The sequence below is a fragment of the Pristis pectinata genome, chromosome 5 (assembly GCF_009764475.1).
Source record: "Pristis pectinata isolate sPriPec2 chromosome 5, sPriPec2.1.pri, whole genome shotgun sequence".
Taxonomy (NCBI): domain Eukaryota; kingdom Metazoa; phylum Chordata; class Chondrichthyes; order Rhinopristiformes; family Pristidae; genus Pristis; species Pristis pectinata.
In genome coordinates, this window is record NC_067409.1 from 62,363,359 (window position 1) to 62,389,767 (window position 26,409).

General features: G+C 39.7%; 1 protein-coding gene across 2 annotated transcripts in view; it reads right to left on the reverse strand.

Moving 5' to 3' along the window:
* etv1 (ETS variant transcription factor 1) overlaps positions 1 to 26,409 on the reverse strand; it is a 104,220-nt gene that overhangs the window by 48,905 nt on the left and 28,906 nt on the right. For both annotated transcript variants that reach the window (XM_052015545.1, XM_052015547.1), the window contains 3 exons: positions 8,555 to 8,684; positions 5,210 to 5,398; positions 3,264 to 3,511 (listed from right to left, as the gene is read on the reverse strand). In XM_052015545.1, coding sequence (XP_051871505.1) covers positions 3,264 to 3,511; positions 5,210 to 5,398; positions 8,555 to 8,684 — 567 coding nt within the window. The remainder of the gene's footprint in view (positions 1 to 3,263; positions 3,512 to 5,209; positions 5,399 to 8,554; positions 8,685 to 26,409) is intronic.

A 26,409-nucleotide genomic window follows, 5' to 3' on the forward strand; every position in this document is an offset into this window, starting at 1 on the left:
TCAGACCAGTCAGTTCCTGTTATCTCTGCACAATGTGAATGGGACATCCTCATTCACTGGACTTTGGTTGTGCACAAAAGCAGAGGACTGGTGTCACTTTACACTGGGCATGCCTGCTGCAGTAATGTTCATATCAAGTAATCTGGCAAAGGAAGCAGCTGCTAAAATTGTACACCCTGCCCTGTCTAACTGGGAATTCTAGTCTTTCCTTTCCTCCATTTTCTGAATGAAACTTAATGCTCACTTGCTCCATTCATGCTTGAGCTTGGCTTATATGTTGAGGCCCCAAGGGGATAGATTGAATCAATCACTCCTGAGTAAAGATGATGGGATTGGTCTAATGTGGGCTTCAGCCTTCCATTACTGGCTTAGGAAGACAGCCAGAGCCCATTTGACCTCCTAACACTGTAATAGGAGAATAAATCCGGATTATACTGTTGACATGTGCTGAACTCAGAATGCTGTTGAATGCTGTTGTAGCTGTGATTTTTGATCATTTAAACTGAGAATATATATTTGTACACATCAGTCTTAAGGGTACATCGCACAAATAAATTCTCTCATGTATCGATGTATAAAGCCCTACTCAGCACTGCAACATTGCATTCCTGGGAAAAAAAAATGAGACTTTTCAGGGAACAAACTTAACATCAAATGAATTTATCTTTGAAGTCCAATTACTTTGAAACATTGAGAACATATACTGGGACCTATGCTTTTTTTCCTAACAGAAGCCTGTGCAATCATGATATATAGTCTGCTAAAGTGAGATCACTTTTAAATGTGGCCATAGATTTGCAGACAAAGTTTGCCATTGCACCTAAAACAATTGCTGGCAGCTTAAATTTAGAGCCCTTTGTGATTTTACATCAGAGTGAATTGACCACAATTGTTTTAAAAACAGATTTTATTCAAAGATACTATCTTTTTGTGGGTTATTTTCCTAAACTGACATCATGACCAGATTGTGTGTGTGTGTGTGTGTGGGGGGGGGGGGGAGGGTGGTGGTGTGTGTGTGTATTTCATTAGGCTTGTTCTCATTTGGGAGTGTCAGTTATGGGAAATGGAGCAGACCAGGGGAAAGGCAAGGCCAGATGCTAGACCAGGATTGAGCCAGATGTGGGTGTGTCAGTATCTTGTGCCCAGAGGATATTTCCATTCCGGTTAATGAGGGGTTCTTAATAGTTCCAGTGAGCCCTGAATGGAAAAATGCACATCTGTGTAGAGGTTAAGACCCTTGGTTAACATGGGGAACAGAGACTATAGGGATGGTAATCAAGTTAAGAGCAGTGAAACTAAGTATGCAATTGTTGCAGGATGCCAGCTGCTGACTATAGGATCAATCATAGGCATACTGTATTAGCAAGGAATAGTAATCAATGAAAAATATTACCTAGATCAATGACTGGCGATTGTGAATCACATTGACAAATCAAATTATACAAAAGAGCAGATTTCTATCAAATTGTGAATCTAATGGGAAACCTTGGGCACTTTAAAAGTATACATTTGTAAATTGCTATAATGTTCTATGTCTTATATAGAACATAGAACATACGTTCTACATAAAACATAGAACATTACAGCACAGTACAGGCACTTTGGCCCACGATGTTGTGCCCACCTTTTAACCTACTCTAAGATCAATCTAATCATTCCGTCCCACACTAACCATTCCCCCCGACAAAACAGTGAGACTTAAGAAGTAAAAATTATATTGATGTATCAAATCTATATTCCTTTTTGTCAATTATCAATATTTTGATGATAATAATTAAAATTATTGTGCACCAATGACTAAAATTAATCATGTTTATATTAATTCAGTAGAACCACTGTCTTCTCTGAATCAGTAAAATAAGGAGTGTTAACTCATTCCAAGGGCTTGAGCACACAATCTAAACTAATACTTCAAGACAGTATTCAGGTAGTGTTGCATTGTCAGAACCAATGTCAGCCAAAGACCATTTAAGATGAAGAACACTGCTGAAACCTACAAATATGGGCACAATTCATTGCTCTTCGTGCAATGTAGATGTGCTCATCTTGGTTACCGCATTTCCCTACACTGAAAGTGACTGCACTTCCAAAAACTAATAAGAACGTAACAGACAAAAGTGGGAGTAGGTCATTCAGCCTATCGTGCCTTCACTGCCATTCAATAAGATCATAGCTAATCATTTGCCTCAGCACCCAAAGTCTTTCACTAACCCCATATCTCTTATTTCGCTAAACAAAAATTATTCATTCTATCTTGAATACGCTCAGCAACTGAACCTCCACAGCCCTCTTGAGCAGAGAATTCCAAAGATTACTACCCTCTGGGTGAAATTTCTTCTCCACTCAGTCCTGCATATCCAGCCCCTTATTTTGTAACAAACCCCTGGTTCTAGATACCCCAACCAAAGGGAACATCATATCTACATCTGCCCTGTTCAATTGTAAACGTTTTGTATTTTCCATAAATCATTGTCAGTGAAGCGCCTTGCAAGACTTATAGTAACAAATGCAAATGAAACTTCAATATGCACCTTTAAAACCAGGGTTTAAATGACTAAATCCATATAACTAGTTTTTTTTTATAAACTGCTAAGGCCAATCAGCTTCCTATGACTAGTTTTCTGTGGTAACAATGGAGAAAAATAACATGATGTATGATGCAAAAGGCGTTGCAGGAGTTATGTGACACTGTTCACTTTACTTAAGACTTTTAATATGTGATAAACTAATCAATGGAAGGATATTTGCATACATTAATACCTGCAGGTTTTGTTTAAAAATATAAGCAACAATGCCAAAGACACAATCATAAACAACAGCTGAAACTAAATCCTTTTTGGGAATCTTATTTTTTGTAGTAAGATGTTGTCTGTGAGACATGCCCTTTAAGCAAACATAACAGTGAAGATGAAGAATTGGGAGAAAACAGCTCAGAGTAAGACCTTCCTCTGAACAGCACCGCAACAGTGACAAAGCAAACAACCTTGGTAATGAATGGATTTATCTTTAATAACCACAATTTCTCTGGCCATTTTCACACAGGCAGAGGTGGAAATGTGAGCCCAAAGCACTTTTCTAATGCTAACACATCAGATAATGGATTCAGGCTGAGGCTCCACTGGGACTGAAAATGACTGGTAGCAGTCCCTTCAGTGTAATCATAGAAGCCAGTTATTCAATAAACTCCAGCTGAAGATATTTCCCCTCACTGCTGCTGTTACTTTGGATTCTGTTTTGTGCATTTGTACCTCAACACCACTAACCTGAATCATATGCATAATCCCGTGGTTCTTGCTTAATCATCATGGGCTGTGGAAAACTCTGGTTTGTTGGACCACTAATCATAGTGGCATGTTCATAGACTGGATCATGGTATTCCTGTTTGAACCCCTGAGGGGGGAAGGGGATGTTGGGCTCAGACAACTGCCTCTGGTACATCGGACGACCTTCCCTGGGCAGTCCATGAGGAGGTGGGAATGAATGGCACGGCTCGGAGAGCTGGCGCCGGAATCTGCAAGTGACATAAAACAGGAAAGTTTAGTGAAAACTAAAGTGCACTCTATCACATTCCTCAGCAATCCAGTATTCTTTACACTGTTAAAGATGAGCATTTGTGTGAATTAGCCAACATATTAAACAACATTGAATGTAAGCTGAAAGTAAGATCAGGGGATAAGGTGATGAGACACTATTAAAGAAACAGGACTTTAACAGTGCTGATAGGAACGTGTGTACTTCCTTTTCTAACAGCATGAAAAGTATGCTGCTTTGTACAAGCATATCTTTAAATGCATATCTCTAAGAGAAGGGCAATTCTGCAGCCCTCTGCGATTGTGCATATCTACTGTAGGACTTGACAGATGAAAAAGGCTTCTTTAATAGAGTAACGGATTTTTTGAGGACAATTTTTGTTTAACTCAAACCTATTATGTCACTATTACATTTTCTCCTGCAATTTTATATTTGGATCATTGGGAGGCAAAGTAGAAGCTCAAGTAATTTAGAATCAGTTTCAAAGTAAAATGTTTTTTTACAAAGTGATTTTTATGTATGTGCAAAGGTAGTTTGAAGGTTGGACTGATTTGAAAAGCATTTCTTAATTTTTCAGAAATGTGGGCTTGAGATCATTGAAATAAACCTGTAATGGGAAGAGGAAGGGATACGTAGAAGAGAATAATTATACATGTACTTTGGCTGGAGCTGATTTGAAGGACAAACAGCCTTTCTCTCACTGAAAGTTTTGTTACATTGCTTAATACATGACTACAATAAGTTCTCAGAAGTGAACTGAAAGGTAATGCATCAGTGTCATCACACATGGATGGTACAAAACCATATTTCGCAGTGTTCACATTGTGATGCACTACCTGAATGGACAAGAACCCCAAGTGGATTGAAGCCAACCTAAAGAGTAGATATCAAGAATTTGCTCTCCCAGCAAGGAGTCCTTCACTCTAAGAGAGTTTATTGGGTATCTGGAAAAGCTACCATTACATAAAGTTTAAGAAACAGATACCACTAAATCATTCCAGGCAGTAATATATTTTTGCAGGTTGGACTAAGTTATAACCTATGCCGATTTGGCCTTCTAAACTCATAGCAACATCTGAACTCTTTGGTTAGGCTAGTGTCTTGCCAGCAGTCTTGCATATCCATTACCCACTTATATACAAGAAAACTAGTGCGAGCTGAGGTAATAATGTAAAGAATGAACATAAAGCCATATGTTTTAGTAATGGAGACTAAGAAGTGAACTTACCAATAACCTGGAAAGGCTGGGATGAAGCTTGTCTTGGGATACACCACAAATCGGGTGAGAATAAATTGGTTGTTCATTGCAAGACAAACTTGATTTCCATTTCATTGAACTCAATGAAAAAGAAAATCCTAGTAGCGTAAAGCCATCACAATTGTCTGTGTTATATTACTGCCCGAGGCCTGTTGTTATTTCTAGCTATATTCCAGACCAGTTTTGTATCCATTATCTTTGTGCTGAGAGCAGCTTTAAATGCAGAAAGTAACCAAACCCCACCAATATATGATCATACCTCTGCAAGAAGACCAGTATATTAACATAGAATTCTTGTTTGTTGCTAATTTAGGTTTTGCCACTTTCTGGTTAATTTTTAAGAGGACAATCATGGATAGAGTCAGGAAATTTTTACCATAGCAAAGTAAGTATAGAAAATGTCCAAGTGTACTTGCTAACCTCGGATCCATTGGGTAGGCATTCTCTGGAATGGGCTGGGTGGCAGGCAGATGAGCTGGAAAACTTCTGTCCGGTTTGGGAGTTGCTGCAGGATTAGGTGACCCATGGTGCAAGGGGGACACTGGTGTGCTGGATGGGGTTGGCGGGTTAGAGGGTTTCAATCCAGCAGGTGGCTTCTGGTCGTAGGCACTGAGAAAACAGAAGGAAGCCCACAATGTAACAAGAGATAACTAGTCAAAATGCATTTCTCACTGCACTGTCATCTAATAAACATTACCTTGTTTTCAACATTGGATTAGTTGGAGAGAAAAGGATCTAAATAAGTAATTTCCTTTCCCAGATGGAGCAGGAAACACAAGGTGGAGCAGTCCCCTTGCTCAGCAATTAGTAAAAGAGGGTGAAAATCAAAAGAAAACTGCAGCTGCTGGAAATCTAAAATAAAAAATAGAAAATGTTGGAAATGCTCAGCAGGTCAGGCTGCGTCTGCGGGTAGAGGAACAGAGTTACCGTTTCAGGTCAGAGACCATTCATTAGAACGATCTGACGAAGGGTCTTCGACCTGAAACATTGACTCTGTTTCTCTTTCCACAGATGCTGCCTGACCTGCTGAGCATTTCCAGCATTTTGTATTTTTATTCCTGAACGAAGACCTGCTGTTTCATTCATTGCTGGTACATTTTAGGCACAAAAGATAAAAGCACACATACTGCACAGCCTTGATTGTAAATCCAATATTGGGATATGCTCCTGCACTAAATGACAGGAATTGTGGCCCTACTTTGAAGTATGATGTAAGCATGCTGATGTTCTGAAACATCTCGATTTACAGAGACAGAAACAATCAGGGAATTCTCTGTATCAATGTCCATTTGGGAGAACCAAGAAAAGCTAGGATTTTGCTGATACCAGTTTAAAACATTGAGATCTGTTTATTTTTGGTTGCAGTATCAGTTCTTTGCTGGGAATTTAACACACAGCAGAGATTTACCAAGTGCTTTGTTATATCTCCAGTACAAGATTGGATAAAATCTGCTGAACCAATTCAAGAAAGTTACTGCACTAGCTCGCCTTATCCTAAAGGGTCAGAACTTCATTCAGAGCTACAATTCCTGAGTTCAGAAATTTCAGAGTGAAGTGTTGACTCTACTCCTCTTCCCACAGATGTGGCTTGACCTGCTGAGTGTTTCGAGTGTTTTTTGTTTTAGATTTCCAGCATCTGCAGTTTTATTTTTGATTTTCAGAAATTCATTCACTTAACTCCAAAAAAGGATGATGCTCTGCTGTTGAAAAATGGGTTAAGCTGGAGTAGGGCAATGCTGTGCACAATTCTGGATGCCAGACAGGAAACTAGCTTTCTTATTTTCTGAGGGATATTCTTTCTCCTTAGCTCATTTTTCCCCCAGTTTAAAACCTCCCCAAATGGCATTGTTGGTAGTGCAACATGCAAAATTCTTCCACAGTGAGATTTTCAACCTTGCTTATCTGTAAAATTACAGTTCTTACTTAATCAAAGAACAACCAGGTTTGACACACTCTATTTCTTCAGGAACAGTGCTGTTTAAAGGGCCAACACTCAAACTGCACTTTTGATCTCACTTGAGATCTGTGTACAGCTTCCCACATGACTGCTTTCCTCATGGAGGTCAAAGACACAGTTACTCTCAACTTTCAAGTCTGAGAACGTTCCAAGCTGCTACTGCCACATCTCAGAGTTTGCACCCCACTGCTGTATAAGGGAGATCACTTAAATGCCATACTCAAAGCAAAAAGGCTTCACCTACTTTCTCTTCAGCCTACATATGCAGGCAGAGCAGGCACTTGCCTGCATCACAGGGCCTCACAAGGTTCAGGCATTCAGAGACCTGATTCTTATCTTTACAGAGACCCACCTGGCAACGTTGCCAGGAGCACATAACTGTAGCCCCAGAGGGTCTCCGAAGAGCATGCTTCCTGCATCATTCATCGGCAACCTCTCCAAGTCCCTTTGGTCCACAGGGAACACTCTCCAATTCCCCTCCCATCATTCATTTAGTTGCAAATCTTGTCCTGTAGCTGGAAGAGGGCCGCTTGTACTGTGGCATTTCTCTTTAAGAGCAGTCTGCAGAGATTGCATCTGCTGGGCTACACACACGGAGAAGTGCAAGAACTCACAGCACATCAATAGGGAACATCACATTGAAACTGACAATGTTAGTTTGAACGCAGTGTTACACAGGGAAAACTGACAGCGCTAGTCTGTGAGCAACACAATTGAACTACTCTTTCTTTATGTGACTGTCACAAGCAGCATTAGAATGAATCACAATGCTGTCTTAACATCAAAAAAAAGTGCAGAAAATTCTCTGGGCCATAATCCTTTAGTCGCAGCCAGATCAAGCAATACTCTGCCCAGCTACAATTGCTTCCAACTAGTGTTCAAAATATCCATCAACTTTAAGGTAGAAGAAACTGTTCTGATAGAAATTGTAACCTTAAGAGAGAAACAGGAATCAAATGAACTAAGAATCAATGGCATGAATGTAAGGTGAATTTACTGTACAGGACAAATAAAACTCAGCTCAACCCATAAATGTGACAGGAAGACAAGAGTTCACCTTTACTTCAACCACTTTAGATCCCTCATACTATGAAAGTGATATTTGCAGCACACAAGACAAAACTATCATCAGAAGCCTTCAGACAATAGTGGCATATCATACAAGACAAGGCAAGATTTCTTTATTAGTCACATGTACATCGAAACACACAGTGAAATGCATGTTTTGCGTAGAGTGTTCTGGGGGAGGGGGGGGCAGCCCGCAAGTGTCGCCACGCTTCCAGTGCCAACATAGCATGCCCACGATTTCCTAACCTGTACCCCCCCTTCCAGTCTAGTACAGCAGCGAACACACTGGGTTAACTATGGAAGAAATGGGAGTGCATTTTTAAAACAAATATGTATTAAATGTTCTGTTATGAGCAGTTTATGTTGCTTGAAGCACAGATATAAATAACCATAGAACATTTATGACAGATAAGGAGGATATTCGGCCCACCTTAAGTGCCAACCAAAGAAGAGCCACCTAGCCTAATCCCACTTTCAAGCACTCAGTCCATAGTTCTGCAGGTTCCAACACTTCCAGTACATGTGCAAGTGTTGCTTAAATGATGAGAGTTTCTGCCTCTACCTCCCTCTCACGGTTGTGAATTCCAAACTCCTGCCACACTCTGGGTGAAAGCATTTTCCTCCCCTCCCTGCTAATCATTCTATGAGTTATTTTCAAGCTATGCCCCTTGTATTATGATCCCTCTGTAAGGAAATAAGTCATATATAAACAACTGGGAACACCAGTGAACTCATCTTACCTGACATTATACAGGCACTTTTCCCCATAGCTGAACTTGAAAGGTTGCTCATGGCTGCAGGCAGTGCTCAGCTCAGAACAGGGACTCTGCGGTTCCTTCTTGATTTTTAGAGAGAGGCCATGAAAAGCCACTGAAATGAGTGGGAAAAAAAAAGAGAATGTGAAAGAGTGCCTTGGCAGACCATTACATGTTTTCAAAGAGGTCCAAAAGAGTGGCTTTGCTCTGTATCTGCCATCACTCAGGCTTTGTGCTGGTTACTTTAAGGTGATGTTGCCAAACACGGTTCAGTTTGTTTGGATCCCATTGACACTGCTTCAAATGGAGGCTTAATTAGACATGGATAAGCCAATGGTGATATACAAGAGAGTAATGGCTAAATATAACAGCTCACTCATTTAGGATAACACACCAGTAAACAACTGGACAATCAAATGTTCACAAACATACAATTTTAAACAGTTTCGGTGCATAGCAAAATGGTTTATTTTGCTGAGATTTATGTTTCTATACAAACAACTGCTGCCAAAGTCTCATTGCAAAATATTTAGAATTCATTACTTAAATAGTCATGATTTTATTATCCTTGTTGCACAACAAGAGAAGTGTGTATATTTAGAATGAATAACAGACCAGTTAAATAAATGGTTTGGCCTGAGTGTGCCTTTTATCATTGATAGGTCAGAAAAACACTCACAGTTGTTTGTAATTTATCTAACCTTACATATGCAACAATGTTTTATAAAGATCTTGGTAAGTGTCACAGAATATGATGCAAAATCTCTATATTTATAAATATGTGTATGAAGCAATTTGGTATTGTCCAAGGTCAGAAGTCACAGCTTCCAATGTTGAGAAGCAGCTCATGTGGACACTCACAAGAGCAGTCAAAACAGTGTTCAGTTAAAATGAACAATATTTAGGGTTTAAATTGGAGGGGATAGATCTTGATCAGTGGCAATGCTCTTTCCCTGAAACCATACCAACAGCATCTTAAGATTTACAGCAAATTTTCGGAGCAATCTAAATCCTCTGATGTGGGAAGAGAAATAACGATACAATACTTGGCATGGACAACAACAACTTCCATTTATATAGCACTTCTAATGTAGCAAAATTATCTCAAGGCATTACACTGCAGCATTTCAAACAAAACAAAATCGAAGCATGGTTCAATTGGGAAAATGCCATAATTTGGTCAAAGGAGGTTTAAAGACCATGAGGAGGGAAGGGAGGTGGTGAGATGGAGAAATTCAAAATGGTATTTTCAGAAGTAACAAGCTGGCACACAAAGGGTGCCACTGCTATTGATTCTCTGGCCACAGCTGGAGAGATGAAAATTAAGGCAAGCAAATACAGTTTCAGCCTGCCCTGCAGTGGTGGCAAGGTGTAGAGGGTAGGAGGAAGTTGCTGCAGTCACATCAAGAATAACAAGGAAGGATGGACTATCTAAGTGACAATCACAAAGGGTGACTTTGATCTGAACTTCTTCAGTCATGTTGAGGGGGCAGAAACTTGATTAGAGGCATTCAAACAAGGAGTGGTGGATAAGATGTTTGGGAGGTGATAATGTGTTCAAGGGCCTTAGAGAGGAAACGGAGATTGAAGGTGGGCCAATACAGTTCTCTCACCACCATCTCCCTTCTGGTTATCAAACATTTATGTAATGTCTTGGCTTCAACAAAAGGTTTTATTTGGAACATAGACCATAAAACAGTACGGCACAGGAAAAGGCCCTTCGGCCCACAATGTCAGTGCTAACCATGATGCCAAATTAAACTAAACCAATTTGTCTCCACATGATCCTGTTTCCTACATGTTCATGTGCCTGTCTAAATGTCTCTTAAATGCCACTATCATATCTGCTTCCACCACCAACCCTGGCAGAGCATTCCAGGCACATACCACTCTGTGTAAAAAAACTTAACTCGTACATCTCCTTTAAATTTTTCTCCTCTCATCTTAAAGCTATGTTCTTTAATATTTGACATGTCTACCTTGGGGAAAAGATTCTGACTATCTACCCAATCAATGCCTTTAATGATTTTATAAACCTCTATCGGGAATCCCCTCAGCCTCCGATGCTCCAGAGAAAACAACTCAAGTTTGTCCAACCTCTCCTTATAGCACATGTCCTCTAATCCAGGCAACATCCTGGTGAGCCTCTTCTGCACCCTCACCAAAATCTTCACATCTTCCCTGTAATGCGGCGACCAGAATTGCACACAGTACTCCAAACATGGCCTAAGCACATTTTTATACAGCTGCGACATGACTTCCTGACTTTTAAACTCATCCTCCAACCCAACTTAGTAGCATCTACCACCGAAATGATGCCATGTCATTTGTTTTACCGCAAGGTTCGCCAGTCCACCCTCCCGCTCTCCATCCTCTGCAAAAGCCTTTTTAGAACTCTGTTGCACTTACCTTGTCCTTCACCAAGCTCCACTTGCACAATATCCTATCTTCATGTTTTTGTGTTGGTCCTCAGTTCTTTATCATCTCTGAATTCCCCATCCTCAATGTAAATACCTTCATGCTTCATCCCTCTCAATACCTGTAACCCCCTTGTGGCCATACAACAAGCATCCCCATCCCCGCCCCCCCCCCCCCCCCCCCAACTCTACACCTTGTGCACTTTGAGCTTCTTTCACCATGGCATCAGTGCCTTTAGGTTGCATGCCCTGGAATTCCTTCTTAAATCCTCCTGCCCCTCTCTCTCCCTCTTTAAGACTGTCATCAAGTTCAAGTCCTTGACCAAGCTTTGATAACATTTTGTAACATTTCCTTTTGTTCATTGTGCATTCTTCTCCCTTTATGCTGCAGTCAGGATAAGAGGTGCTTTACATGATGTTGTTGTTTCTCCTCACACATTTCAGTTAGAAAACCCAAAAATTCCCCAGAGTAAAACTCAGAGGCATATTTTAATAAAGCTGTTCAGCAGTGAAAACAGGGGTTTGGCAGGTGGATAAATAGTTGACTCACTCGCACAGTCATCCCTAATGACGGAAGCGCTGCAGGTTACAGAGCATAACAATATGAAAACAAACATGCTTGTTGCACCATCCTTCAGGGGTTAATATAAATGGCTGCTTCGAGGTTACAATATGTAGCATGGTACAGGCAGGGATCTCTAAAGCAAACACACACGAATGCAGCATATTAATTTACGTAATTTATTTTACCTTCCCACATATACTCAGTGCATGTAAGAGGCTGTTAAGTACTAAATTATTCCTGATCAAATCAAAATCATCTGGAGTCACGACCAACACTAACTAAATTACATTTGCTTTTAACACGGAGAAACGTCCCAAGATTCCTCTATGACCAGATTTTTCTTCAGTTTGTGTCCCATCGCTGCAGTTAACAGGCAAGACTGAACTGAACTGAACAGGCAAGACTGACTGGACTACAAATCCAGCAGCATTTATATCCAAACATTCATCTGATTTGAGAACTCACCGCAGCTTGGAAGTATAAATTATAACTAATAATTCTAGACAGATTACCTCCAAATATAAAACTATTACTAATCATATGGCTAGTTCAATCAAGATCAAAAAGAATATAAACATTTGGTAAAATATAGACCACTTTTTTCTTATTAAGTGCATTAAGTGTAAACTGCCTTTATGTCAAGGTGGATATTTTGTTTCCCCTTTCTATTCACTGCCACAGATGTTAGCATCCTTGGTGCTGCACTTAATGAGGAAACAAAACAGAAGAGGCAGATCCAAAACAATGAAACACAATGTACTGGTCACAATTACACTCAGCTATGCAAACAAAGTACATAGCCAAAGAGGTTTCAGTTCAAATAAGAAATTAATAAAAGTGTGATCCTGCCTTTCATGGGAACTAGTATCCAGAAAAAAATCAGGCAGGTTAAATTGTTAAATTACAGACCGGACAGGAAATATTTAAAGTCATTTACTAATTTTTAGTACAGGTCACAGTTTTTGCAATAACTTAACTTCAAAGTCTTTCTTTCAATTTAATTTTCTATTTCTGGGCACCACAAAACCTTGTTATTCTTTTGTAAACTTGCAACTTTAAAATCCAACTTGCCAATACAGCATCGGGTCCTTGAAAATAAATGATCCAATGATTCTGTTGGAGAAGCCCGCCTCTGCTCATTCAGTTGGGTTCAGGTTGATTCACTGGCACAGTCTTCTCTGCTCCGCACAATGCTATGCGTTTTCATTTCTGCTTCTTGTAGTTTTTCTTTTCGGTCCCACTCTCTTACTCCTGTAGTAACAGCCCCCCCACACCAGGAAAGGTTTGGACCTACCCTCTGACCATATTGGTAAGATGCATCACTCTGGTTCACTGAGATCTCCAGTACAAGGGATCACCTTCTACCCACAAAGAAATAATCACAGAAGAGATGGGTGAGAAATTGGGAATGAGAAGTGAAAGGGAATTAAAGAAAAGAATGAGGGAATGAATACTGAAAGCAGAGAACAAATGGTAAAAGAGGTTGTGTTTTCAGGTTTAATAGCACGTGTACTGTTTGAGAGAGAGGGATAAGAGGAAAAAGGTTGGTCTTTGAATGATTGCAAGAAGTTTTCAAAGCCACAGACTTTCACAGAATTATACAACACTCATTCAGTCCATTTTGCCAGTGCTCATTCTTTGAAATGTTTACTAATGAATTCCAGTGCCAGGTTCTTTCTTCCTTGTTCCAGCAAATTTCTTGTTATTATATGTCCATTTCCTTTTGAAAAATGTCTATTTCCTTTTGAAAATTATTATCCACTTTCAGATGTTAAAAATTCACTGTACAAAAAATGAAAACTGGGTAAGATATATATATTTACTACAGAATATACCAAAGCTCTCAAACTTCCTGTTTGCAATGAGTTTAATGATAACTACTTCTACCTCCATGTCCTCACCACCACTGCTAACATCCTGTTTGTCTGGGAAGAAACTCCTGTGTTATGAAAAAGACTGTAGATTTTATCCTCTATCATTATTATGACGGTGGAGTTAGATAGCATCGAGAGTAATTTTTGTGAAACACCAATTTGTTGGAAGGAATAATGAAAAAAAACCACTCATGGTTAATCTATAATAATGCTCTGGCCAGCAGTTAAATTGACATTTAAGGGGTATAACAGATTAAAAAACAACATAATCCAACTGTGTAATTTCTAATACTAATATGGTGGAAGTTCTGATTTGTCCCACAGGGCCTATCATTCCTGTAAAACACCTAGCATGATCAGGTGTAGTAAATTTCCAGTATCACAAGAAATATACAAGCCCACGTTATCATAATGCTTTGATCCACAAGCAACCCTTGTGCTTACTTTTGACAACACGAAAATTTCTCTTTATCTAGCAACAATCTAATTCTTTTTTAAAGTAAGAAAAGGCTTTTGAGGAAGTAGGGAAGAAAATTGAGGGCACACTGACAATAATCTTTCGATACACTTTGAAAATGGGGCTGGTGCCAGAGGATTGGAGAATGATAAATGTTCAAAAAAGGGAGTAAGGATAAGCCTAGCAACTACAGACCAGTCAATTTAACCTCATTGGTGGGAAAAGTTTAGGATCCACTACAGGATTAAAAGTCACCTGGAAGAAAATGGATTAATTAAGACAAGCCAGAACAAATTTGTTAAAGGCAAATTGTGATCAACAAATCTGATAGAAACAGAAAAGATCGATCTGGTGTACATGGATTTCAAGAACGCTTTTGATAATGTGCCATGTATCAGGTGTTTCAGCAAAGTTGAAGCACCTAGTATAAAAGGGACATTGTTAGCATGGATACAAATTTGGCTTGGTGACGGCCAACAAAGTGTTGTGGTGAATGGTGGTTTCTCGGACCAGAGTAAGATGAATTGTGGCAGAACAAGTCCCGTTCTCAAATGCTCAGAAAAATTTTATATGTTTCAATGTGACCTTCTCGTTCTTGTAAATCCTACTGAATATAGTTGATACAATCTCTCCCCACATGATGGTATCACCATCCCGTGAATCAGTCTGGTGCACCATTGCTGCATTCCCTCAGTGCCAAATATACATTTTCTTAGGTAAGGAGATGAAAACTGAACATAATATTCCAAGTATGGTCTCACCATAACCCTGTATATTGTTGTAAGATATTCTTGCCTCCTGTACTTAAAACTTCTTGCAATAGAGGCAGGACCTGTTTACCCGCTTTTCACTCTGCCTGAGTTAAATAACATTTGTAAAAATAAATTAGGACCTACTTGAACCTGAGTTTACATGGAACCCAAACCTGGCATGCTCCTTCGCAGTGAAGCCCTGTGTATCAATAGAACCTCCTGTGCTGCAAGATGGTCATGTGCATTGAGTCTGAACAAGAAATGCCCACGAAAAGGCTGGCATGCATCTTGTTTCATTTTTAATATGTTCACATTCCACTTTCTCATTTTGAAACAGTGGTTTCCCTGGAGCCAGCACAGCTGAGGGAATCCTGCAGACTAAGGTTAAGATCAGTGCAATTCTTGTATTCTGATAGCTGGCCTCTGTTCTGGACAAATGGAAAGCCTCAACATTGGGTGAGTCAGAAGAAGCAATCGCAGAGGAATTCAAAATCGGTCCTATTGTCCAGTGGAGTATAATCACACCTTTGTCTTCAGGCTGATATGACTACTGGATTTGCCTAGCAATAAGAGAATAATGCCACTCCAAGATCACAACAGTACGACAGGTGACCTCTTATGCCACTACAGGGAACTGGTATGGGATTGCCTACCAATTATAGCACTGGATAGAATATGCACCCACCCCATTTCCCTTGGCATCAGGGAATTTGTGGTCCAGATTTGCTTTCTCCCTTTGATGGCTCCTTCCTTTTGTTTAATTAAAAAAAATGATTATTTGTTAATAGGAGCAAAGGTCATAAAAATGCTAAGTACTTGCAAACCTTCAATTGCATCTCCTATTCAGGTTCCTATTCATCTGCATGCATGCCATGGATTTCTTTTTGTATGAATGTGATTATGTCTGGATTATTTTAAAATGAAAAGGGAACTACGAATAATCAGCAGAGATTAAATAGATACAATAAGAAAGAAAAGTTGGAAATAGCAAGTGGAAAATGTGCAAAAAAGAAAGAAATTGTGATCAATAATCAGTATCTCTTTAAACTGAAGCAAATGCAATTTTTCCATAAGTCAACTGTCACTTGTGCCAGATGCACAACACAAGTCAAATATTTGAATAGTATTCCATCTGTTACCATTTTGTCCATTCCCCACATGAAACAATAGATAAATTGAAACGTATAATGCGTTGTGCACAAAAAAGCTCTAGACCTTCGGCAACCAGTGTTTTAATAGGGCTCCCTCATTGTGGCTTTTAAGCAGGAGAATTACGCGACACATAAATGTTCAATGAAAACTCAGATGAGCATAGCCCATCTAGATCTGTACATGTTGCATTCTGTATTGTTTATAAGAAAGCCACCAACCTGGCCACATGCTGAAAGAAAGTATGAGCCAAAAGGTAGTGACTTGTGGCTGTGCTAATTGTTAATCACACAGGGCAGCCATAAAAGGAGTTAATAACATTATTTATGTTTAGGAAGATCCAGAAATGGTGATAACTTTTTTTTACATCCAATAAGGAAGGATTTATAAAATTTCTATGGAAGTATAGAAATTTAATAGCTCTTCTCTATTTTGTATCTTTACAAATATTAATAATGATTTACTGGGTAGAAGATGCAGGCATTTTATGAACAATTTTTCACACCTTTAGGTTTCAAAATAGAACAGTTGTATCTTCAAGCTGTGCTACTGCTGTGGTAGCATGCAACAGCTAGACTAGTCTGTATGCCCAAAGAAAACTGTAGACTTCTTTTCATGGAGGTGACATTTAATGAAACTTTCCAATATCTCAAATAATTGTAATTTTTTTTTACTATTTGTAGCATAACAGGAATGAAAATAAAATATGCTTGAAGTAAAGCCATAGAGAAATATGAAATTCTAACACAAACTAAAAAGATTAATGCTCGGTGTTTACTTAACAGTCTTGTAAAGGAAATACAAGCTAAAAATAATAATTTAATCATTGTCATAAAAGATGGATGTCTGGATGGATGATTTGAAAGTCAGGATCAAGCTAATTCATAAATAAAAAGTAACGATTCAGTAATCCTTTTCACTCTCATGGGAATAAATAATCTATTACATTCACTATTTGTAAAATTGTCAGTGTCATAAAAACATTCAGACAGGTATTTTTTACAATAACCATTCAATCGTTTTTTAGAATTTGCATTTCCTTTACAAGACCTTAAGATAGATGCTAACGAGCCACTTCAGACTTCTTCAAATTGTTATGGCTCCCTTCACATTATGGAAGGAATAAATGGCTGAGAACTTCCATCACATTTGGCACAATCAATCAGTTGCATTTAATTGTTACTGTGGCACATTGGCACAATTTGGTTTATTTATATATTTTCTTCAAACAGCCATAATTTCAATTTACAATGCACTGTGCATATGAGAATGGGTCAATAAAAAATTTCCCTTCAATTCTTTTGAATTGACATTTCATAAATTAATACATATCATCTGGAACAATGTTGCTGTTTTATTAGATATTGGACAACTATTGGCAGGCACGGTAGCATAGTAGTTACCATAATGCTTTACAGTGCCAGCGACCCGGGTTCAAATCTGGCCACTGTCTGTAAGGAGTTTGTACGTTCTCCCCATGTCTGTGTGGGTTTCTTCTGGGTGCTCTGGTTTCCTCCCACATTCCAAAAGACGTACGGGTTTGGAAGTTGTGGGCATGCTATGTTGGCGCCGGAAATGTGGCAACACTTGCGGGCTGCCCCCCAAATCACTACGCAAAAAGATGTATTCACTGTGTGTTTCGATGTACATGTGACTAATAAAGAAATCTTATCTTACTTTGGTAAACTGTAAAGGCTGATTTATGTTTGAAGGTCAAGAAATTAGTTTTGGGTTCAGCTTTGATTATCAGTCAAAATCCAAGTTTCTGGTTGTGTTTGTTTAGGCCAACAATACGGCAGAAGCGTGTGAGAAAATTATGGGGAAATATCATTTATATAAAAAAGTCAGGGACAAAAGTACTGTTATTTGCAATAAAATTCTGCAATGTCCCAATATTGCAAGTAAGTATCAGAAATGTCCTTGCAGAAAGTAAATTCATAAAGAAGAAGTGAAGCATTTTTGATGGATAAAACACTAAAAAACCTCACACAGCCCTCTGTTTCATTTCTTTAGAGGAAGTAAAACTGTAGGAAGCCCTGCAACAAGTCTCGCTTCTACTTCACGAACACTGTGTTAAACAAAAAAACCCTGATCCTCATCTCCAATGCCTACACAGCATTTCTTCACTTTCCTTTTGCAGTGTCCTCCAGCCTGATTGACTTCATGCATCTCTGTCTTTGGCTTCTTGTACACTGCCGTCGTTGGGATTAAGAATCGTCTGCCTCAACCAAATTCCTGCCCACAAGACCCTCTACTTCTCTTTATACCTGTTAAAAACTGCTTAAAATCATATTGATTGATTTTTTTTTAGGGGCTCTCACCAAACTGTAGTGGCTTCAAAGCCACTCCTGTTTGTTTTCTTCTGTACGACACCTTGTGATTTTTCCTGAACATGGCATCATAAGCAAATGTGTGATATCAAAAGAGTCCAGGGGCAGCATGTTCCTGTTAGGGTGAAGGGTAAACCTGGCAAATTTGGGGACCTTTGGCTGACGAGAGATACTGAGTCCCTGATCGAGAAAAAGAAGGAAGGCTATGTTGGGCTTAGGAGATCAGGGATGAATGAGGGAAACTAGTGGAGATGTTTTGCAGGACATTCATATTACCAGGGAAGAGGTATTTGCTGCCTCACAGTGCATTAAGGTGGATAAATCCCCAGAGCCTGACAAGTGCATCCTAGGACTTTGTGGGAGGCTAGAGGAGAAATTGTGGAGGCCCTTGCAGAGATCTTTGCTTTATCATTTGCCACTGGTGAAGTTCCCAAAGGCTGGAAGGTGGTTCTGTTGGGTGGCACGGTAGTGTAGCAGTTAGCGTAACGTTATTACAACGCCAGCAACCCGGGTTCAATTCCGGCCGCTGTTTGTAAGGAGCTTGTACGTTCTCCCTGTGTCTGCGTGGGTTTCCTCCGGATGCTCTGGTTTCCTCCCATATTCCAAACACATACGGGTTAGGAAGTTATGGGCATGCTATGTTGGCACCGGAAGTGTGGCGACACTTGCGGGCTGCCCCCAGAACACTCTACATAAAAGGTGCATTTCACTGTGTGTTTCGATTTACGTGTGACTAATAAAGATATCTTATCTTATCTTAAGAAAGCTAGCAAGGACAAGCCAGGGAACTACAGGCCGGTCAGCCTGACGCCAGTAGTGGGGAAGTTACCGGAGGGAATTCTGAGGGACAGGATCTACCAGCATTTGAAATAGACAGAGTCTGATTAGGAGGAGTCAGCATGGCTTTGTGTGTGGGAAGTCATGCTTGACAAATCTTTTACGGAATGGAGGCTGGTGACTAGTGGTGTGCCACAAGGGTTAGTGCTAGGACCCTTGTTATTCATTATTTATATAAGTGACTTGGATGCAAATACACAGGGTTTGATCAGTAAGTTTGTGGATGACACGAAATTAGGAGTTGTTGATAGTGAAGAAGGTTATTAGAGGGGGATCTTGATCAGTTATGGAAGGGGGCCGAGAAGTGGCAAATAGATTTCAATGTAGGTAAGTGTGAGGTGATGCATTCTGTGAAGTCAAACCAGTATAAAATTTATACTGTGAATGGCAGGGCACTAGGGAATGTAATGAAACAGAGGGACCTAGGAGTACAAGTGCATAGTTCATTGAAAGTGGTGTCACAGGTAGACAGGGTGGTGAAAAAGACGTTTAGCACGCTGGCCTTCATCAGTCAGGGCATTGAGTATAGGAGTTGGGACATTATGTTGCAGTTGTATAAGTCGTTAGTGAGGCCGCACTTGGAGTATTTTATACAGTTTTGGGATAACCTCCTGTTATCGGAATGACATGGTTAAACTGGAAAGAGTGCAGAAAAGATTTATGAGGAGGTTACCAGGACTAGAGGGCCTGAGTTATAGTGAGAGGTTAGCTAGGCTAGGTCTTTATTCCTTGGAATGTAGAAGAATGAGGGGTGATCTAAAAACATTTATATAATCATGAGTGGCATTGATAAGGTGGATGGGAGCAGTCTTTTCTCAGGGTAGGGGTGTCCAAAACTAGGGGGCATAGATTTAGGGTGAGAGGGGAAAGATTTAAAAGGGACCTGAGGGGCAACTTTTTCCACGCAGAGGGTGGTGAGTATATGGACTGAGCTGCCAGAGGAAATGGTTGAAGCAGGTACAATAGTGTCATTTAAGAAGCAAACGGAGGGACAGGGCTTGGAGGAATATGGGCCAAATGCAGGAAATTGGAACTAGCTGGGTGGGCACTGCGGTTGGCGTGGATTCACTGGGCGAAGGGCCTGGATCCATGTTGTATTGCTTTATTAATCTAGATACAAATTCTTCCTGAAGAATTTGCTGTAGTATGTTTCTTGGTTATGCGGCGGGGGGGGGGGGGGGGGGGGGATGGTGACATGCAATGTTGGATCCCACCAATTCAGACTGCAGTCATGAATGCATAGTTTGGCATAATTACATGGGCATGTCCAAAGCAAACAGGTTTTGCAGTTCTCCAAGGAAGCGACTGAAACATCAGCTGCATACTGGTCTATGAACAAACTCCATTACAGGTTGAGAACTATCACCCTGAGCCGCCACCCTGAATTTTTGGCATGGCCAGCACCCTCATCACCTTCCTAATATCAAAGAAAGAGTAAAAAGAAAATATAGTGCAGTTCTTCCATGTTGCAGAGTTATTGAAAACTACTGATGAAGCTGTGTAATCATTTGAGCTGCATGACACAATATAGCAGTGTTCACAAACTTCAAGAACTCTCATTCCATCTATGTTCAAGTGGTCAGCAAAATCGACTGTGCAGCAGGCTAATGCTTGCTTCCAAGGAAGCAGCACACGATTATTGTATTTTAAGACAATCTCCCATGGTTAATTAACATGGAGAAGGCAACCTTAAAGGATGGCTCCTCAGGGACCAAAGCTACCCTCGTTTATTGTGAATAATGACATTCTTAGTCACCACAGTCTGAAGTTGAACAAACACAACGCAACTCCCCAACTGTAACCAATTCCTCTACATTCTGACATTAGGATGCTGGAGCTATTTAGAAGCCCATGGCTCAAAAACAAAAAATGTCAATATTCTTCTGTTAAATTTCCTGCAACATTTGACTTTGAAAGTTTGACCTGTGATTACATTGGATTTAATTTTTCAGAATAAATCAGAAGGAACTTATGAATATTATATATTCCTACAGCACTCATTTTAATGAACAATTGCTGATTTTTATTCTCATTATTGTGTAAGGAGCAATTTAAATACAATCTTAATCTAAGAAGTCATCTGATGACAGAAATAAGTATTATTATAGTACTAGAGCTGCCAATCAGAAGAATGGCCTATTTTTCTGAACTATTGATTGAGAGTTTTCTAAATTTTTCGAGATCTATAACTGACTTTTGACTCAATTTACTAGGACATATTAAGTGCAATGGGTGAGCTTATGATTTACCTTGCCAATAATCCAGTGAACTCTCTACATTTGTTTCCAATTCTATGATTCCAAAAGAATTATAGAGTACTCACAATTCTATAAACGGGCAGAAAGAGCCTATTCAACCCATTAAGTCAATGCTAGCCCCCAGTTGAGCAATCTCAGAGGCATTCCCCTGCTCTTTTCCCACTACTCTTTGAATTATTTTCCCTCAAGTGTTGATCAAATTCTGTTGTGAAAGCTGCAATGAATTTTATTTCCATCACCCTTACAGGCAGTAAGCTTCAGATCATAATAAACCCTTAAGTTAAAAAGCTTTTTCACACACCTCACATCTTTTGCCAAAATTTTCAATCTATGTCCCCTGGTCCCTGAACCAAATCAGAACACTCACCCTGTATTTATTATGCATAAATTGTTCATGATCTTGTGCACCTCTATAAAATTTTCTTTTAATCTTCTTTGCTCCAAGGAGAACAACCCCAGTTTTTTTAGTCTAATCTTGTAACTGGCATCCCTCTTTCCAGAAGCCATTCTAGTAAATCTTTTCTACACTCTTTAGAGGACCTTTACATCCTTCTTAAGGTGTAGTAACCAGAACTGAATGCAATACTTTAGTTGTGACCTAACTGACGTTTTACAAAGGTTCAACTTCCCTCCTTTTGTACTGTCTGCCTTATTTATGAATCCACAATCCCACAAGCTTTACTAACCCTTCTCCCAAAATGCTTTGCTTGTCACTTTCAAAAATGTATGGATATATGTTACCAGGAGTATATGTACATGTTAGTGTTGATCAATGATGAGTATTTTCCTCCAGTTATGCAGTTCATGTTATTGGACCTCCCAATCTCAGTTTACCACACTCACTTTACCAAACAGGCGTGGGTTGCCACAAAGAAATGTTAAAATCCAAGAGCGTGCAGATCCACTGCAGGCATCATACTTGACAATTTGCTTGTATGTCAAAAGACCAATGCATTCACTGACTAGATATCTGATGTATTAACCTATTTTTATTTAATGGATTAGCAAACAAACTCATTTCTAATAGTTGATTAGTTCATTGTCAGGTATATCAACGTAAAACAATCTCCATTAATCTACCTATCAGAGTAAGAAATGCATCAAAATAGCTTTAAAATACAAATTATTAGAGTACATCATTGTGAATTACTTTCCTTACAGTAATAAAACAAATCCTCTAAAAGAATTTTCAGTTTGGGACTATTTATTCCTATTAATTCTTTAACATATCTGCAAATATGGTATGTCAGTGTCATGGGACCAGTCATTTGTATTTCCACTAATGGTGCACAGTATCAGGATCAAGTATAGTCCCATTGGATATGGGGCAGTCTGGGGCAATGTTTTCCAATAATCTAGAAGGGCACTCTTAGTCGGACAGTGTAACTCTTTACCCTTTCCTAGCTTTGAAGTTCTCCTGTGCAGCAAAAGTTTCTATGTGCTACACATGTGACTCTTAACAAAAATCCAATCACTAAACTTAATTGGATCCTTGGTGATTCCACTTCCAACTATTTGGTCTGGGTTCTCAGTCCCATTGAATATATACATTTCATTATTAAAGGCTCAATCTACAATCCTTGCACATCATTCTATAGTGCATAAAAGGCCCAAGAAAAGCAGTGACTTTGAACACTGAAGCAGGCCTTAACATAAGGGCTAAGGCCCTCACCAGCATTAGCTGAATGACTCAACCCTACCCTGGGCTGCGGCCAGGAGTTCACACCATTAAGCTAGTTTCCTCCTCGAACCTTTCACTTGTAGTGATAAACCACACCGTGCTTCCTAACAATGTCCTCATATCCCACTCAGATCTCTCTCTGAACTTCACCTTCAGCCCCCTTGGATCACCTAGTCAGGCCTCCCCACCTACATCTCCTCTGCTCAGTAGCCTGTCTCCACCAATTTCCTCCTCAAGCTCCTTTCCCTCCACTTTCATCCTTGGAGAACCACCACCTTCAATCTTCCTTCAGTCTTCTCACCCATACTCAAGTGGCCATCACTGTTTAGCCCTGCGTCCCAACACACTCTCTTCATAATCTCCATCCTCATTAATGGTGGGAGATCACTGAGCAAAGGCTGGTGTGTCTGTGTGTCTGTGTGTCTGTGTACATTTGCTTATTTGCTTCTAGAAAGCCAAAACTATCACATATGATGCTTTGAGCCTCATGCGCAGTTAAACGTCACGCCTTGTCAAAAAACTTACATGATTCCCCACTTACCCCACTCCCATACCCAATGTAGTGTCTTTTCATCATGTTAAAAAAATTCTAGATACTTGTATACTTGATAGATATATATAATATATTTGTTTTTATCTCATTGAGAATAACCTTGGGTCTGGAGTCTGTGGTTAGCAGGATAAAGCTTGAATGAACTTAAAGTCCATTGTGAATATAACACCAAGTCTGAAGTGCTTCACCTTGGCACAGTCAATGGTGAGAAATGACTCAGTTGCTAAAATCAAACTGAAGTCCCTGAAAACAATGAGTAAGCTTCAGATTCTTGGAATCTGAGTCCCCGTGGAATAGTGTATGGATTCAATAGTGCCCATCTGCCGATCAGAATTCACCTGTGTGTGTGCTTTAACCCTTCCAAACAATGATAAAATTCACTGCATCGATTCAGATCGGTCAATAAATAGAAGGAAAAAAATACTAGTGCGCTGAGACTTGGGATCTAATCTTTAAATAGAATACCTTAGAAAACATTACACAGAGAGCTGAAGCGGAAAAATATTAAAGGACTATTTATCCCGGCACAGATTAAAAATCCTTTCCTTGCAATAGTGTTTGTACAAATAAAAACAGTTCCATCAGGAGGGAAGAATAAAATTCTAGCTACTCAGTCAGTCAATGAATTTCCCTATGTGGAATTGATCTATGCACATTGGAAAAGTGCCAGCCAAGAGGTGAGATCCAATAAATGGCCTTGGTGGCCTTGGCTAGGGAGTAGGAATAAAAAATAGCTTGAATTAATATTTGCTTTCTAATGACCTCCAGAAAATTGTGTGCATGTGGACAAGAGCAGGATAGGGTTTGGCTGTGTGAATCCACCATAAGTTACATAGATATTTAGTGTTCTCTCTCAGCAGAGAAAGAGAGGGGGGGGGGGGGGCGGAAGGAGGCGAAGAGGGGAAGAGAAAGAGAGAGAGAGAGAGAGAGAGAGAGAGAGAGAGAGAGAGAGAGAGAGAGAGAGAGAGAGATTGAGAACCACCATCTCAGAGAAAAAGCAAAAGAGCCACCTGAGCCTGTGGAACTGAACTGAAGATAAGGGCAGGAATAGGCCTTCAAGCTGGCCTCCCATTAAATATAATAATGGATAATCTGCTCCAGACCTTACCTCCTCTTTTGTGCCAATTCCCTGCAGTCCTCAATTCCCTAGGCTTTCAAAAAATTATCCCCTTCCTCTTTAAATATTCCCATTGATCTAGCCTCCACAACTTTAAGTTCCTGTGTACCTCAGTTTTAAATGAACACACCCCCCCCCCCCAACCAATCACATAGCTATGTCCCCTAATTCAAGATTCTCCCACCATGGAAATATCTTGATAGCTACCAAGTCATTCTCCTCACGATCTTATATGTTTCAATAAGATCACAGCTCATTCTTCTAAACTCCAAAGAACATAGATTTAATTTCTTTACCTGCTCTTGATTGGACAGCCCTCTCATCCCAGGAAGGTAATGGAGTGTGGTTGGTGTGTGGGTTTGTGATAGAATCAGGAAGGAGTTGATGATTTACTCTCATCTGGTGAATCTGTTTTGGACAGTCTCCAATGTCAGAGCATTCTTTCTTAAGATCGGAACTGTGCTCAGTGCTCCAGGTGTGACCTCACCAGTACCCTGCACGACTGTAACAACACTTCCCCATTTCTAAATTCTGCAACTTTTCTCCATTTAGACCACAGTCTGCCTTTTGATTCTTCTTACCAAAATGCATGATCTTACATTTTCCCATCTTAAATTATATTGATCAAGTTTTAATATCCTCATCCCACCATGCTCTCCCACTTATTTTCATGTCATCCCTAAATCTGTAATATAAATTGTAAATAATTGAGAGCAAGAACTCATCCTTGAGATTGAAAAAAAATTACTTCAACTGTCTTCTATGCAATAACCAATCTTTAATCCATGATAACATGCTTCCTTCAATACCATGAGCATTTAAGTGCCTTCTGAAAATCCAAGTACACTACACCAGAGTTTTCCCTTTATTGACTCTGCTTGTTACATCCTCAAAGAACTCTAGTAAAGTTTGTCAAACATGATTTACCTTTCATAAAACCATGTTGACTTGGTTTGATTCCCTTAGCTTCTCAAAATAACTAGCTATTTCTTCCTTGATTATACATTCCAGCATCTTGCTAAGAAACAAATATTGAGCTAACACACCTATAATTACCCAACTTTTGTCTTCCTCCCTCCTCGAACACTGGAGTCACATCTGCACTTTTCCAAACCATTGGTACTTTCTTTGAACTCACTGAGTTTTGAGAAACTTCAACCAATGGTTCCACTATCTCTGCAACTTACTTCTTTAAAATGTGTGGGTTGGTTAAGTTATTTGGCTACCATAAATTGCCCCTGGTGTGTGGGATAGTAATAGAATCAAGGGGAGTTGATAAGACTTTAGGGGAAAAAAAAGGATTAATATAGGGTTAGTGTAAATGGGTGGTTGATGGTCAGTTTGGACTCAGTGGACCAAAGGGCCTTTTTCTGTGTTATGTGTCTCTACGAGTCTATGAGAAGCAACATCTAGGGTGCCTATAAGCTACAAACATCTATGTCTTCTTTCCCCTGCTATTTGTTATTTACACCTAAAATGACTCCACGTCACTCTATTTATATCAATATTCAGCACCACACTGATCCCTTCCTTGATTAACACAGCTGCCCCACCTCCTTTCCATTTTTGCCTGTTCTTTTAAGTCTTGAATAACCTGGAATAATGAGCTCCCCAGTCCTGGTTATCTTGCAACCTTGTCTCTGTGTTAGTTATTAGATTGTACCCACGTTACTATTTGCGCCATCAACTCCCCTTTCTTGTTATGACTGCCATGTGCATTCAGATAAAGAGCCTTAAGCTTTTACAGTTCTTATTTACTCAGGTTTACTTTCTGCCGCAGATCTTTGATTTTCTGCCCCTACCTGTCACACTTTGATTTTCATTTTACCCTGCATCACTATGCTCTTATT